The 14,930-nt window shown below is 39.2% G+C and overlaps 1 protein-coding gene and 1 pseudogene across 5 annotated transcripts in view; one reads left to right on the top strand and one right to left on the bottom strand.

Annotated features, from left to right (window-relative positions):
* CFAP206 (cilia and flagella associated protein 206) overlaps positions 1-3,312 on the bottom strand; it is a 30,587-nt gene extending 27,275 nt beyond the window's left edge. The window contains exons 1-3 of one of the 5 annotated variants that reach the window (XM_025860067.2): positions 3,208-3,312; positions 1,286-1,398; positions 598-681 (exon numbers count right to left, since the gene is read on the bottom strand). In XM_025860067.2, coding sequence (XP_025715852.1) covers positions 598-681; positions 1,286-1,393 — 192 coding nt within the window. In that variant the 5' untranslated portion in view covers positions 1,394-1,398; positions 3,208-3,312. Of the gene's footprint in view, positions 1-597; positions 682-1,285; positions 1,399-2,756; positions 2,927-3,014; positions 3,106-3,207 lie in introns of those variants that run through there. The other 4 variants (XM_025860073.2, XM_073893489.1, XM_073893488.1 and 1 more) reach the window with 4 other exon arrangements.
* A 3,870-nt stretch (positions 3,313-7,182) lies between these two features.
* LOC112819425 (NADH dehydrogenase [ubiquinone] 1 alpha subcomplex subunit 2 pseudogene) lies at positions 7,183-7,535 on the top strand (annotated as a pseudogene).
* Positions 7,536-14,930: the final 7,395 nt, after the last annotated feature.

The raw sequence follows: 14,930 nt of genomic DNA, 5'->3' as shown, positions 1-14,930 counted from the left end.
TCAATAATTATCTAAATCTTAATTTAGTGCTATGTAATTGTATAGTATATGACAAGTCAATGTTCTCAATGTAACACAAGATTCATAACAAGATGTCTCTAAACTACTGTGGCAGATATTGTTACCTGCCAGTATCCATACCTCATCCTTCCTTACTAACAGCCCCAATCTGGACTGGGGAAAAGATTTGTTCAGCTGAAAAAAGAAAAAGAAATCAATGTCCCAGGCTCGCTTGTAGTATCATTCTGGTCAATAAATGTAAGCAGATGAGAAAAATTCTGAGAAAGCTATTACTTTCTGAATAGAAAGTGACAGACCCAATTGGCACACACATTTTGCCTTTTGTTCTTTCCCCTCATACCTGCGGAGAGATGGAGTAGCTATCTTGTAACCATGAGATGAAAGAAGGTGACCCAGGAAGCCAAGAAAAACAATGTATCTCTAGACTTTATGAGAAACAATAAATCTCACATTTGCCTGCACCACTTGTTGGTAGGGTTTTGTATCATGAAGTTCAGGGCAATAACGGCTCATACAAATATTGTATTCAGAACTGCAAATAAATAATTTAACATTTGAGAATTGTTGTATAATCACCTTAACGAGTTTCTGTACATCACTTTTCATGAGGGGTCTATCCATGTTAAAGCCATTACTTGGGTCCAAGACAACAGCTTTCACCTGAGAGTAGGAAAGAAACTACTAAATAATTTTATTTCACATAATTATGAAACCAGTTTGTTTCCATTTTTTAAACTGCGTCCTGATTACTCAGGGGTCAATTATTCAGCTGATTTTCTTATCACCCAATTCATCAGCACCTTCATTAGAGGTTGAAGAAAGGAAGCAATAATCAAATTTGAATATGGGGGTTTGAAAAATTATACGGAGAAATAAATTGAAAGCAGTGACTAGATTTTAAATTGGGAAACTATTTGAATATTTTATCATATTTTTATTTTGTATTGTTAAACCAAAAGCAAGAATAGAGAGACCAAGGCAATGAGAAATTTTTAAAACAGTGGACAAAAATACATCTTATAACTCTGACACAGAACAACATTATCGATGCTTCTAAAACAAATCAAGGTTTCTAAATCAGTCTCTATAAATCCAGAAAGACATGCTTCATAGAAAAAATATTTTTCGCTAAGTTGTCCAATGGTCTCAATGTTTTCAACTGAATAACATTTAGAAAAGCTTCACAAAATTGTAAGAGGGAAATGGGCACCGCTTAAAGCTATTTTTTTAATAAAGCAGTAATTCAAAAAATATTCATTCTTACCATAAAAGCAGCCAGAGTTTCAGAAACAATCTCTCCATGGCCTGCACATTCTTGTCCTATTTCTCGAATGATATTCTTTATAACACTTTCTGCCTGAGTGGGAGGCATTCTGGCTAAATAAAACAATGATTTTTTTTTAAAAAAATGTATTTATGTGATTTTTTCTCTTTAGATTTCTCATATTTGTAAAGAGTCATACTATTATTTATTAACTTATTAGTATTTATTAACCATCTATAAAAATAAAACGGTTCTATATTTATAAAAATGAAGGACTTTGTTGATGACAGAAAGAGCAATGAGGACTTCAAATTGGGCTTGAAATATTTCCTATTTTGTGAAAATGACATAGTAGAGCCATTTTTAAAACAGAGCTGGAGGAGGCATTTCAGGGGAACTGCCTAACATGTCCTCTTTTCTAAATCTTTGAACTAAGCCAAACTGCCAACATTCCAAGAAGTCAGCAAGAACAAGATAATCCTGTCTGAAAAGCATGATGACAAATATGAACTTTTTGACTAGTGATTACTTAAACTGACCAATGACTGATGTACAAAACTAGCCCTGCTTGTCAGCACCAGTGAGCTCTTCTTAAAAACAACTTACCTAAACTTTTTTCTTCCATAAAAACCCTGAGTCCACCTCCTTTAATTGGCACACTACTGGGTTTCTACTGGGTTTCTACTGTACATCCCCAATTGCAATCCTTTTATCGCAAATAACCACTTTGCCCCTTGAAGTGGTTTCTTGTTTTTAGGTTGACAATTTAAATGACAGTGGTCACCAAAAGTATATTTATATCATGAATTTTTTTTTAATGTGCTGACTAAACAGTTTTGAGGGGGTAGATATTAAAGAGAAACCCCAGCCCTATCTGTGCAGGTGGCAGAGTAGTTTTTAGGAGGAAATGCTTATTCCACCACATTCACTAAGTGATCTTTCAAAAATTATATGGGACTCTTGGAAAACAATTCTTGCTCATATCATCTAAATTCTCTTTCCTGCACATCCAAGTTGGAGTTTGGACTTTTGACTAAAAACATAAAAGCAAAATAATAATAACAATAATAATAATAAAGCATATTACATGAAATATGAAAATTTTGAAAGATGAACTCCTAGTTATTAATTCCATTTACTACAAATCAGTAAATACGTTTTGATGATACTGAGTTTCCTGATCTAAGCATCAGTAACTGAGCACAGGAAGTCTTTGCATGCAGAGAGTAACAAAGGCAATCGGGGTAGATAAAGCGAACTCTCAGCATTATTAGCGTTCAGATAATGTAGCACTTGGCATTTTGTCCAGTAAGAACCAAACTGCCTGGGATCCCTGGTGACCTGATCATATTCTAGCTGAGACCCTGGGCATTTTGTTCCCCTCTCTTTGAGCCGGTTTCCTCTGAAAAATTTGATATGACTACCACCATCTCCCCAAAGTTGTCCCAAGACCTAAGTGAGTTCTATATACCTAGTGGTTAAAACAGGGCGTGGCAAAAGTAAGCGCTTAAAACAGCAGCTTGCAACAAGTACTCCGTGTTAGCTGCGCGCGTTCGCGAGCGCTGCCAGGCACTGCGCAGGGGGTCGCTACTGACTCCCCTCGGTACCCTTCCCCGCCCCACTTCTCCCCTTCTCCGGATTTCTGGCCTTTGGGGTGCGAGCGGCGCCCAGCAGAAACCCGAAGGCTCGGACGCCCGCCCAGAGCGAGTTCGAGGTCTAATCTGCGGACCTGGGCGCCTCCGACCGGAAACGACCTTTATTTCCGCCTGGTCTACGCGCTGCCAAAGGAATTCTGACCGACAGTTAAGTCTCAACCCAGGCTGGACGGGGTGTCCAGCCGCAGGGGCTCCACCTTCTCCCCACGCTCCCTCCTCTCGCGGTACACCTCGGGCTGAAGGGCGCAGAGCCCCAAGTGGGCTCACCTTGGCTTGGAGAGCTAGAGCCCAGTCTATCCGATTCTTCCCCTCTGCCCCCGCTTTGCCCTGCCTTGGGGCAAGCTGCAGGTATTCCGCGTGGGCCCGGCAACCATGGAGATAGAACGCTGGGGATGACTTGGTGGGGCCGGCATGGGCGGGGCCAACGTGGGGAGGCGTGGCTGGGCCCAAACTCCGGAGGATGGGCGAGAATTTTAAAAACAGAAACAAACAAAAAAAAGGAAGGTCCCAAACCCCAGGTGGAGAAAGTCAGGTTCACTACACGTTAGTGGTTAAGGGTGTCAAACACAAGATTTCTTAATGATATTTACTTGTGAAAAACTTAATAAATAGAAACCTCACTAAAAGCAGACTTGGGAGGCTAGAAAGGGAGCCTGGAAGAGGGAGCCCCTATCACTCCACCATTAAATTATAGGAAGAATTGTCAATGACACCCCAATAAAAGAATCCTCAAAAGGAAAGAATCGTCAATTACAGGCCTGAACAGGGAAACATACATTGTAGCCTATAAGAAATTGACCACCCCTGCAACTCAGCCAATGAGAAACCCACATCCCCCTAAACTCTTGCTTTTCTCCAATGGACTTTTATTGAAAACAACCCCTCCCAACTTCCTCTTTCTTCTCAATAAAATAATGTTCCTTTCCTTTGTTAGTTTTGCCTATGGTTTTGTGTAACTCTCTTGTCCCAAATTGCAGTTGTCTGTTATTCCTGAAAAAAAAAACCATTTTGCTGGTAAACTAATTGGCAACTTTATTTTTAAGGTTCACACTTGCTCGTGTGGGAACCTATATGGCCTTTAAAAGGGAGCGAGGGGGAGGCACAAGCCAGTTTGGAGAGGATGGAAAAATCAAGAGATTGTATGTTGTATGGAGCTTATATAAAAGTATCTCGTTTTACAAAACAAAAGCAAGGGGCACCGGGGTGGCTCAGTTGGCTCAGTGTCTGCTTTCTGCTGGGGTCGTGATCCTGAGGTCCTGAGATGGTCTGCGTTGGACTCGCTGCTCCTCCCCCGTGCTTCTCCCTCTCCCTGTGCCTGCGGCTCCCCCAGCTTGTCCTCTCCGGAGGAGGCACGCTCTTTCTCTCAAATAAATAAATAAAATCTTAAAAAAAAAAAAAAACTGTATTAAAAAAAAAAAGCAAAAAGGATCACAGCTATCCAGTTTGGGCCTGACTTAGATCAGCCCAACTCCAGACAACCTATAGATGTGTGATAATAAATTAGTATTGTCTTCAACCACTAAGATTTTTGGTTGTTTATTATACACTATTATAGTGGTAATAGTTCATCTGTAAACCTTTCAATAGTCCAAATTTTTCATTATAAAAGAGATAATAATAGCATTTACCTCACAGAGTTGAGCATAAAATGAGGTGATACTTATAAAGCATTTAGCATATGTCTGATATAAATAAAAGGATCATTAAGTTTTAGATATTATTACCTTTATCACTGCTTTTATTGAAAAAATCAAGTATGAAAATATATTTTATACTCCCATGACTCATTGGACTTCTAGTCCTTATAGAACTAATTTTTCCTAGTTTTAACATAGCAGCAACTTAAAAAGAAACATGGGAGACCTAGAGTACTTCCAGAGAATCTTGTCAGAAAAAAAAAAAGTGGGAAATTGGATATATTTACCTTGAGAAAAAGACAGCATGAGAACTGTTAATCAGTTTTGTTTAAAAAGAAGGGACTTTAGGGCGCCTGGGTGGCTCAGTCGGTTAAGCGACTGCCTTCGGCTCAGGTCATGATCCTGGAGTCCCAGGATCGAGTCCCGCATCGGGCTCCCTGCTCAGCGAGGAGCCTGCTTCTCCCTCTAACCCTCCCCCCTTTCGTGTACTCTCTCTCTCATTCTCACTCTCTCAAAATAAATAAATACATCTTTAAAAATAAATAAATAAATAAAAATAAAATAAATAAAAAGAAGGGACTTTAAGTATCAGAACACCAGAGCACAAACCTACATTCAGTAGTGGATTTAACTTAACATAAATAAATAGAGCTGACCAATTATGATGGAAGTAACAATAGAGGAAGTAAGCTCCATTTTATTAAATGTTTTTATCTCAAGGGATTGAGATTAAAGGGATTACCTTCAAGAATGTTGTAGACTTAAAAACCCACAGCTAACATCACACTATATGGGGAAAACAATGAGAGTTTTCCCCTAAGATCAGGAACAAGACAAGGATGTCCACTCTCATCACTTTTGTTCAAAATAGTACTGGAAGACTCTATTTATTTATGTTAAGTTAAATCCACTACTGAATGTAGATCAATGGATAGATCATTCAGACAGAAAATCAGTAAGGAAACAGTGGCTTTGGGGCACCTGGGTGGCTCAGTCCGTTAAGCGTCTGCCTTCAGCTCAGGTCATGATCTCAGGATCCTGGGATTGAGTCCCACATCGGGCTCCCCACTCAGCAGGGAGCCTGCTTCTCCCTCTGCCCCTCCCCCTGCTCGTGCCCACGCTCTCTCTCTCAAATAAAGTCTTAAATAAATAATAAATAACAAACAGTAGCTTTGAATGACACATTCGACCAAATGAACTTAAAAAATATACAGAGCAATCCAACCAAAAACAGCAGAATATATATTCTGTGCACATGGAACATTCTCCAGAATATATCACATGTTAAGCTACAAAACAAGTGTCAATAAATTTAAAAGACTGTAATCCTATCACGCATCTTTTCCAACCACAATGGTATAAAACTAGAAATCAATCACAAGAAAAAAACTAAAGAAAACACACACACATGGAGGCTAAACACCATGCTACTAAACAACTGATGGGTCACCAAAAAGTCAAAGAGGATACTAAAAAATACCTTGAGACAGATGAAAATGTTCAAAATCTTTGGGACACAGTAAATATATTAAAAAGGGAAGTTTATAGTTATATAGGCTTTATGTCAAGAAACAAGAAAATCTCACCTTACAATCTAACCTTACAATTAAAGCAACTAGAAAAAGAACAAGCAAAGCCCCAAATTAGTGGAAGAAAAGAAATAATAAGGATCAGAGTGGAAATAAATGAAATAGAGACTGAAAAAAACAATAGAAAAGATCAATGAAATCTAGAGTTGTTTCTTTGTAAAGATAAACAATATCAATAAATCTTTAGCTACACTCACCAAGGAAAAAAAGAAAGATAATTCAAATAAATAAAATCAGAAGTGAAAGAGAAGTTACACCACAGAAATATAAAAGATTATAAGAAACTACTATGAAAAATTATATGCCAACAAACTGGACCACCTAAGGAAAAAGATTTTATTTATTTATTTTTTTTAGAGAGACAGAGTGAGCAAGAGGGAGAGGGAGAGAGAATCTGAGGCAGACTCCCCACTGAGCACAGAGCCCAACGTGGGGCTCAGTCCCATGACTGCAAGATCATGACCTGAGCTAAAATCAAGAGTTGGACACTTAACCGAATGAGCCACCTAGGCACCCCCCCAAAATGGATAAATTCTTATAAATACACAATCTTTTAAGACTGAGTTAGGAAGAAATAAAAACTTTGAACAGACCGATTGTTAGTAATGAAATTGAACCAGTAATCAAAAAACACACAAAAGTCCAGGACCAGGTGGTTTCACAGGTGAATTCTACCAAACATTTAAAGGAGAGTTAATATCTATCCTTCCCAAACTATTCCAAAAAATTGAAGAGGAAGGAACAGTTCCAAATTTATTCTATAAAGCCAGCATTACCCAGATACCAAAGCCAGATAAAGACACTAAAAAAAAAAAAAGAAAGAAAGAAAAGAAAAAGAAAATTACAGGCCAGTATCTCTGATGAATAGATGCAAAAGATCTCAAGAAAATATTAGCAAATCAAATCCAACAATATATTAAAAGGATGGTTTACCATATCAAGTGAAATTTATTCTAGAGATGCAAGGATGGTTTAATATCTGCAAATCAGTCAACCTGATATACCACATTAACAAAATGAAGGATAAAAATCATATGATCAGAGGTTGGGTACCAGGAGGGATATTGGTAGCTGCAGCAAGTTAAGGGATCGAGGCCAAGCTGGGCCTGCAAGAGATTGGTGTCCACTTTGCCAGTGCTTTCCTGGCAGTCAGGGTGTCAGGGAATTCACCAAGAAACACTATATGTTTTGAATATACCTGAAGAAGGCAAACCCAGACCTGCCCATCCTAATATGCAAGTGCTCCAATGTGCAGCACAAGTTCTGGACCCACAATGCATGTGGCCAAGAGAAGAACGTCTCTTTGAGCAACCTCAGTGCTGATCAGGTAACCAGAGCCCTGGAAAATGTGCTAAGTTGCAAAGCCTGAGGTCTCCACTAAGGATTAAGCACAATGGCATCACAGCCTGGGCTTTGCTGAACTGAGTTCAATGTGGAAAAATATGTTCTTTTTTTTTCTTTACGAAGCTTGTGCTGAAAAGTGTGATCTCAGAAGATTCTTTTCCTCATTCTATCCTCCACCCCTTATTACACAACCACTGAGGCAAAAATAAAGTTTTATTTTGTTCATCCAAAAAAAATTATATGATCATCTCAATAGATACAGAAAAAGCATTTGACAAAATTCAACATCCATTCATGATAAAAATTCTCAGTGAAGTGGGTATTGAGGGAACATACCTCAGCATAATAAAAGCCATATATGACAAACCCACAGCTAACGTCATTCTCTATGGTGAAAAGCTGAAAGCTTTTCCTCTAAGATTAGAAACAAGACAGGGATGTCCACTCTCACCACTAGCCATAGCAATCAGACAAGAGTAAAATGCATTCAAATTGGTAAAAAAGAAGTAAAACTGTCACTTTTTGCAGATTACTTTATACAGAAAACTCTAAAGACTCTACCAAAAAACTATTTGAATTAATAAATACATTTAGTAAATTTGCAATATACAAAATTAATATTCAGAAATCTGTTACATTTCTATACACTAATAAAGACTAGCAGAAAGACAAATTAAGAAAACAATTCCATTTATAATTGCATCAAGAAGAATAAAATACCTAGAAATAAATTTAACCTAGCAGGTGAAAGACTTCTGCTCTGAAAACCAAAGGACCTTGATGAAAGAAACTGGAGACAACACAAATAAATGGGAAGATATATCATGTTTATGGCCTAGAAGAATTAATATTATTAAAATATCTGTACTGTCCAAAACAATCTACAGAGTCAGTGAAATCCCTATCAAAATACCAGTATTATTTTTCACAGAACAAGAACAGATTATCTTCTAAAATTTGGATAGAACTACTGAAGACTCCAAAAAGCCAAAGCAATCTTGAGAAAGAAGAACAAAGCTGGAGGTATCACACTCCCAGACTTCAAATTATATTTCAAAGCTATGGTAATCAAAACAGTATGGTACTGGCCCAAAAATAGATACATAGATCAATGGAACAGAAGAGAAAGTCCAGAAATAAACCCATGATTATAGGGTCAATTAATCTACAACAAAGGAAGCAAAAATATGGAACAGGGAAAAGACATTCTCTTCAATAGATGGTTTTGGGAAAATTGGACAGTGACATGCAAAAGAATGAAACTTGCCCTCTCAGGGCACCTGGGTGGCTCAGTCAGTTAAGCATCTGCCTTTGGCTTAGGTCACGATCCCAGGGTCCTGGGATTGAGCCCCATGTCTGGCTCCCTACTCAGAAGGGAGCCTGCTTCTCCTTCTCCCTCAGCAGCTTCCCCTGCTTGTGCTCTCTCTCTCTCCCTCCCTCAAATAAATAAATAAAATCTTAAAAAAAAAAAAAAGAAACTTGACCAGTCTCATACCGTATAAAAAAATAAACTCAGAATGGATTAAAGACTTAAATGTAAGGCCTGAAACCATAAAACTCCTAGAAGACAATGTAGGCAGTAAACTCTTGGCCATTAGTCTTAGCAGTATTTTTTGCATCTGTCTCCTCAACAAAAGCAAAAACAAACAAATGGGACTACATCAAACTGGAAAGTTTTTGCACAGTGAAGGAAACCATCAATAAAACAGAAAGAGAAACTACCGAATAGGAGAAACTATTTGCAAGTGATATGTCTGATAAAGGATTAATATCCAAAATAGACAACTGAACATCAAAAAGACAAACAATCTGATTAAAAAATGAACAGGGAACCTGAACAGACATTTTTCCAAAGAGGACATAAAGATGGCCAACAGACACATGAAAAGATGCTCAACCTCACTAATCATCAGGGAAATGCAAGTGAAAATCACAATGAGATATCACCGCACTCCTGTCAGAATGGCTAGTATTGAAAAGACAAGAAAAAACATGTACGCAAAGATTGGAAGAAAAGGGAACCCTTGTGCATTTTTGGTAGGAACATAAACTGATACACCTACTGTGGAAAATAGTATAGAGGCTTCTTCGAAAATTAAAAACAGGGGCACCTGGGTGGCTCAGTCAGTTAAGCATCTGCCTTCGGCTCAGGTCATGATCCCAGGGTCCTGGGATAGAGCCCCGCATCGGGCTCCCTGCTCAGCGGGAAGCCTGCTTCTCCCTCGCCCTCTGCCTGACTGCCTGCCTGCCTGTCTGCCTACTTGTGATCTCTGTCTCTCTCTCTCTGTCAAATAAATAAATAAAATATTTTTAAAAAATAGAAAATTAAAAACAGAAATACCATATGATCATGTAATTCTACTGGTGGGTATTTACTCAAAGAAAATGAAAACACTAATTTAAAAAGATATATGCACCCCTATGTTTATTGCAGCATTATTTACAATAGCCAAGATATGGAAGTAACACAAGTGTCCATGGATAGATAAGTGGATGAAGATGTGGTATATATATGCAATGGACTATTACTTGACCATAAAAAAGAATGAAATCTTGCCATTTGCAACAACATAGGTCGACCTAGATGGTATTACGCTAAGTGAAATAAGTCTGCCAGAGAAAGATAAATACTGTATGATTTCACTTACGTGTGGAATCTAAAAAACAATAATTGAACAAACAAAACAAAACAGAAACAGACTCATAGATACAGAGAACAAACTGGTGGTTGCCATAGGGGAGGTTGGTGGGGGGATGGGTGAAGTGGGTAAAGATTTTAAGAGGTACAAACTTCCAGTTAGAAAATAAGTAAGTCACAGGGCACCTGGGTAGCTCAGATGGTTAAGCGTCTGCCTTCGGCTCAGGTCATGATCCCCGGGTCCTGGGATTGAGTCCCGCATCGGGTTCCCAGCTAGGCGGGGAGCCTGCTTCTCCCTCTGCCTCTCTCTCTCTCTGACTCTCATGAATAAATAAATAAAACATTTTTAAAAAAAGGAAAATAAGTAAGTCACAGGTATGCAGGTATGTAAAGTATAGGCTTGGAAATATAGCCAATAATATTGTAATAACTTTATATGACAACAAATGATGACAGATGATAACTGTACTTACCACGGTAAGCATTTCATGAGGTATATCAATGTCTTGTCATTACATTGTACACCTGAAACTAATATTGCATGTCAACTATACTTCAAACAAACAAAATTATTTTTTTTAAGATTTTATTTATTTATTTGACAGAGAGAGACACAGCGAGAGAGGGAACACAAGCAGGGGGAGTGGCAGAGGGAGAAGCAGGCTTCCTGCAGAGCAGGGAGTCTGATGTGGGGCTCGATCCCAGGAGCCTGGGATCACAACCTGAGCCAAAGGCAGACGCTTAACGACTGAGCCACCCAGGCGCCCCCAAACAAAATTATTTTTAACAATGTACTTTTCTTTATGATTATCAACTATCTCTAAAGGTAACAAACGTGGGCAAAAGCATTAATTCTTTGTTTCCCCTCTTTTTCTCCATCACATGAATCAGCCAGTAGAGAAACAACAAACTTTAGGATCAGATTTTCACCCCCTAAATCAAAGAGAAATTGAAACTTTTACTGCAGATACCCAAACAGGGGGTCCTGTTCTTTCATGTATTACAAAAGAATCAAAATTATAAAAACACACAATGAATAAAAAATAAATCAGTGATTTCTATTATAATCAAATTAAAGCCTCTACTAAAAAGTGGAGGCAATAGTGATGCTTTCTTAAAATTACTTTTCCCTTAAACCAAGTAAATTTCATACTCATAGTCCTAATCAGGAAAACAGGATCCAAAGCATAAAAACCTTTGCTAATATAGACTCTGTGGCAGTGATTCTTCACTGGAGAGTGAGAGGTAGCATACTTTGGGAGTCCCTGGTGATGAACTCTGATATGCCCCACTTACCTGTTTTGTGTATATGGACAATGTTACTGTGAGTAACACTGTCTTTTACCCACCCACTCCAATATCTATCTCCTCAATCTTTAATGTCTTTCAAATCAGTTCAATTCTCTCCATTCCCACTTCTCTGAATTCAAGCAACTATCTCTTCTTGTCTGGATGGCTGCAACAGTCAACTAACTGAGCTCCCTGACTCTGTTTGGAGCTCCCCCCAAATCTTTGCCTATACTACAATGATACTTCAAAAATATAAATCTGATTGTGTCGTTCCATTGCTTAAAATCTCATGAGGGCTTCTGAGTGGCCTTCGGGTGAAGTCCGAACTCCTTGGCATGGCATATAAGGGTCTTTATGATCTGATCTTGGCTCCTCTCATCCAACCTCAGCTCTTGCAACTGCCTCCCTCCTCTGCCCAGACCACACTTTTCCATTCTCTGGGCGTGAGGTTGGATTACTCGCTGGCCTCCTTTGCATATGGGTTACTCCCTCTATCTGAATGTCCCTTTTCCTCTTCGCCTGGCTTATTTCTCCATGTTTTCAGAAGTCATCTCTCCTATGAAGCTTTCTCTGACCTGTCAATACTGAGTTTAGGGCCCTAAACCTTAACCTCTATCTAATTTCAAAACATTTTCACCACCCACCAAAGAAAGTTCCATACCCACACACAGTACTTACATGTGACAGAGCTCTCAATACGCTAGGCAAGTCTATTTTCTTGTCTGTTTCCTCTACTAGACCATAGGCTCCTTGAAGGCAGAGAACACCTTTTGTGGAATCTCTAGGACCTAAGAACAGAGTCTGGGATGAAACAGTCTACACCAGACTATTTGTGTTAGGGAGGTAAGTTTAGTGTGGGTGAGTGAAAAAAAGAGAAATTTTAGAAGTCTCTAATGTCTTCACTGAAGGGGTGGAGTGATTTCAGAAGGAAATGACAATTCTAGAAGGAAAGGAAGAAGCACTTAAATTATAGGTCTTCAGAAGAACTTCCTCTGACTCACCTTTGGCTCTCCTGCTTTAGGATCCTCTGCCTACCTGCAAGCACCCCTTTATGCATCCCCAAGAAGAGATATTGCTCCCAGCCTTCTCCCCTTCCTTCCATGCCTCAAACTGGAGCCGGGCAGTTTCCAATGGTGTAGGGGCTTCAGAAAGCGGGTGGTCAGTTAACTGACCCCTAAGCTCACAAGGCTTCTTGGGAGACCAGGTGCTGGAGGTGGTGTGCGGGACTGGGATTTGGTTCCAGTTTGAATTTCATCTTTGTGATTCTCTCCCACTATGGGAAGCACTATGGCATGGCTCCCAAGGGTGAACATTAATTTGGTACGGTCTAAGCCCTTATTAAAGGAAGAATATTTTTCCCAATTGTCAAGGAGCTCACCTTGCTTGGTAGACCATAAGTCCTCATTTTTGTGACGAGGGATTTTTTGGACCCCCTTCCAGGTTTGCTGAAATTATAAAAGAGCTGCATTCCACTTTCAGCAGCTGTCTTCTTATGACCAAATAAAGGGCAAAGATCCATCAGATATTTCCCCTCATCTGTCCTCTGATGGGGAGGGCTGGCCTGCCAGTCCCTCCTGCCACAATACAAGTAGTCATATACCACCTGGATTTCTCTCTCCACAGCAAGCTCATTATCTCTAACACCAGTCTTCTCTCCAAACCAGTCCCACACTCAGCATTCTTTATTGGGATGGATTGCCTTCGACTTAATAGCAGGCCCAGTGATTTAAGCAGCCCCACACCTGCTTTGGGTAACCCTGCTTCTCTCTCCCCGTAGTGCTTCACACCCAGATCTGTCCTAAGCCTATCCATTCTACCTTTTTTAGTACGTCTCATATCCATTCCCTTCCCTAACTACTATGTTCTACTGAGGCCTGTTACTGGAATCTCTTAAAGGTTTCCTCTGCTTCCAGCCTGCTCCACTCCCAAAGGCAAACCTGATCATATACCATCCCCTACGTATATCCCTTTGAAGACTTCCCATTGCCTACAGGAGAAAATTCACCTCCCCTTGCATGGGATGCAAGTTCCTCCTTGATCTGGCCTCTATCACTAGACCTGCACTGTCCAATATGGTAGCCACAAACCACATGAATCTATTTACATTTGTTTTAAAGATTCTATTTATTTATTTGAGAGAGAGCAAGAGAGAGCATGAGCTGGGGGAGAGGCAGATGGAGAGGGAGAGGCAGACTCCCCACTGACCCAGGGATCATGACCTGAGCCGAAGGCAGACGCTTAACCCACTGAGTCACCCAAGTGCCCCAGGAAGGTAGACCTTTTTAAAAGAGCAGTATTAGGTTTACAGAAAAATTAAGCACAGAGTTCTCATTTATCCCCTCACCCTACCCCCCAGTTTCCCCTACATCTTGCATTAGTGTGGAGCGTTTGTTACAACTTATGAGTCCATATTGATACCAGGTTAATAACTGAAGTCCATAGTTTACATTAGGGTTCACTGTGTTGTATCTTCTGTTTTTAACAAATATATAATGGTAGCTATCCACTACTACAGTATCACATAGAATAGTTTCACTGCTCTTAAACTCCCAAGTGCTCCACCTATTCATTCTTCTCTTCCTCCTCCGCCAGTTCCTTCCCACTCCCCCAATCCTTAGCAACGACTGACCTTTCTCTGTCTCCCTAGTTTTAGTTGTATAGGAATGTCTTACAGTATGCAGGTTTTTCAGACAGGTTCTTTCATTTAACAACATACATTTAAGTTTCCTCCATGTCTTTTCCTGGCTTGATAGCTTGATTTCTTTTTAGTATTGAATAAAATTTCATTGCTTGCATGTGCCACAGTTTACTTATTCATCCACTGAAGGGCATCTTGGTTGTTTCCAAGTTTTGGCAATTGTGAATAAAGCTGCTATAAACACTTGGGTACAGGTTTTTGTGTGGACATAAGTTTTCCATTCCTTTAGATAAACACTAAAGGGTGCAATTACTGAGTCATATTAAATGTTTAATATTTAATAAATGTATGTTTAATATTCTAAAAAATTGCCAAACTATCTTCCAAGTTGGCTATCTCATTTTGGATTTTCACCAGCAACAGTGAGAGTTCCGGGTGCTCCAAATCCTTACCTGCATTTGATATTGTCAATATTTTGGATTTTTGCCATTCTAATAGGTGTGTAGTAGTATCTCATTGCTTTAATTTTGCAACTCCCTAATGACATATAATGTTAAACATCTTTTCAAGTGCTGCTTGTTATCTGTATATCTGTTCTGGTGAGGAGTCTGTTCGTATTTTTTGCCCATTTAAAGAATCAAGTTGTTTTCTTGCTGTTGGGTTTCAAGAGTTCTTCAGATGTTTTGAGAAATAGTCCTTTATCAGATATGTGTTTTGCCAAGATTCTCTCAGTCTCTGGCTTGTCTTTTCATTCTCTTAACCAGTTCTTTTGCATAACAGAGTTTTTAATTTTAATTAAGTCCAACCTACCCATTTTTTTCTTTCATGGTCGTGTTTTTCATGCTTTATTTAAA

The sequence above is a fragment of the Callorhinus ursinus genome, unplaced genomic scaffold, assembly GCF_003265705.2.
Source record: "Callorhinus ursinus isolate GAN/ISIS: 27379988/994484 unplaced genomic scaffold, GSC_fseal_2.0 scaffold6, whole genome shotgun sequence".
NCBI classification, from domain to species: domain Eukaryota; kingdom Metazoa; phylum Chordata; class Mammalia; order Carnivora; family Otariidae; genus Callorhinus; species Callorhinus ursinus.
Note: the sequence above shows the minus strand (reverse complement) of the source record. Positions and strands in the feature narration are given on the sequence as shown.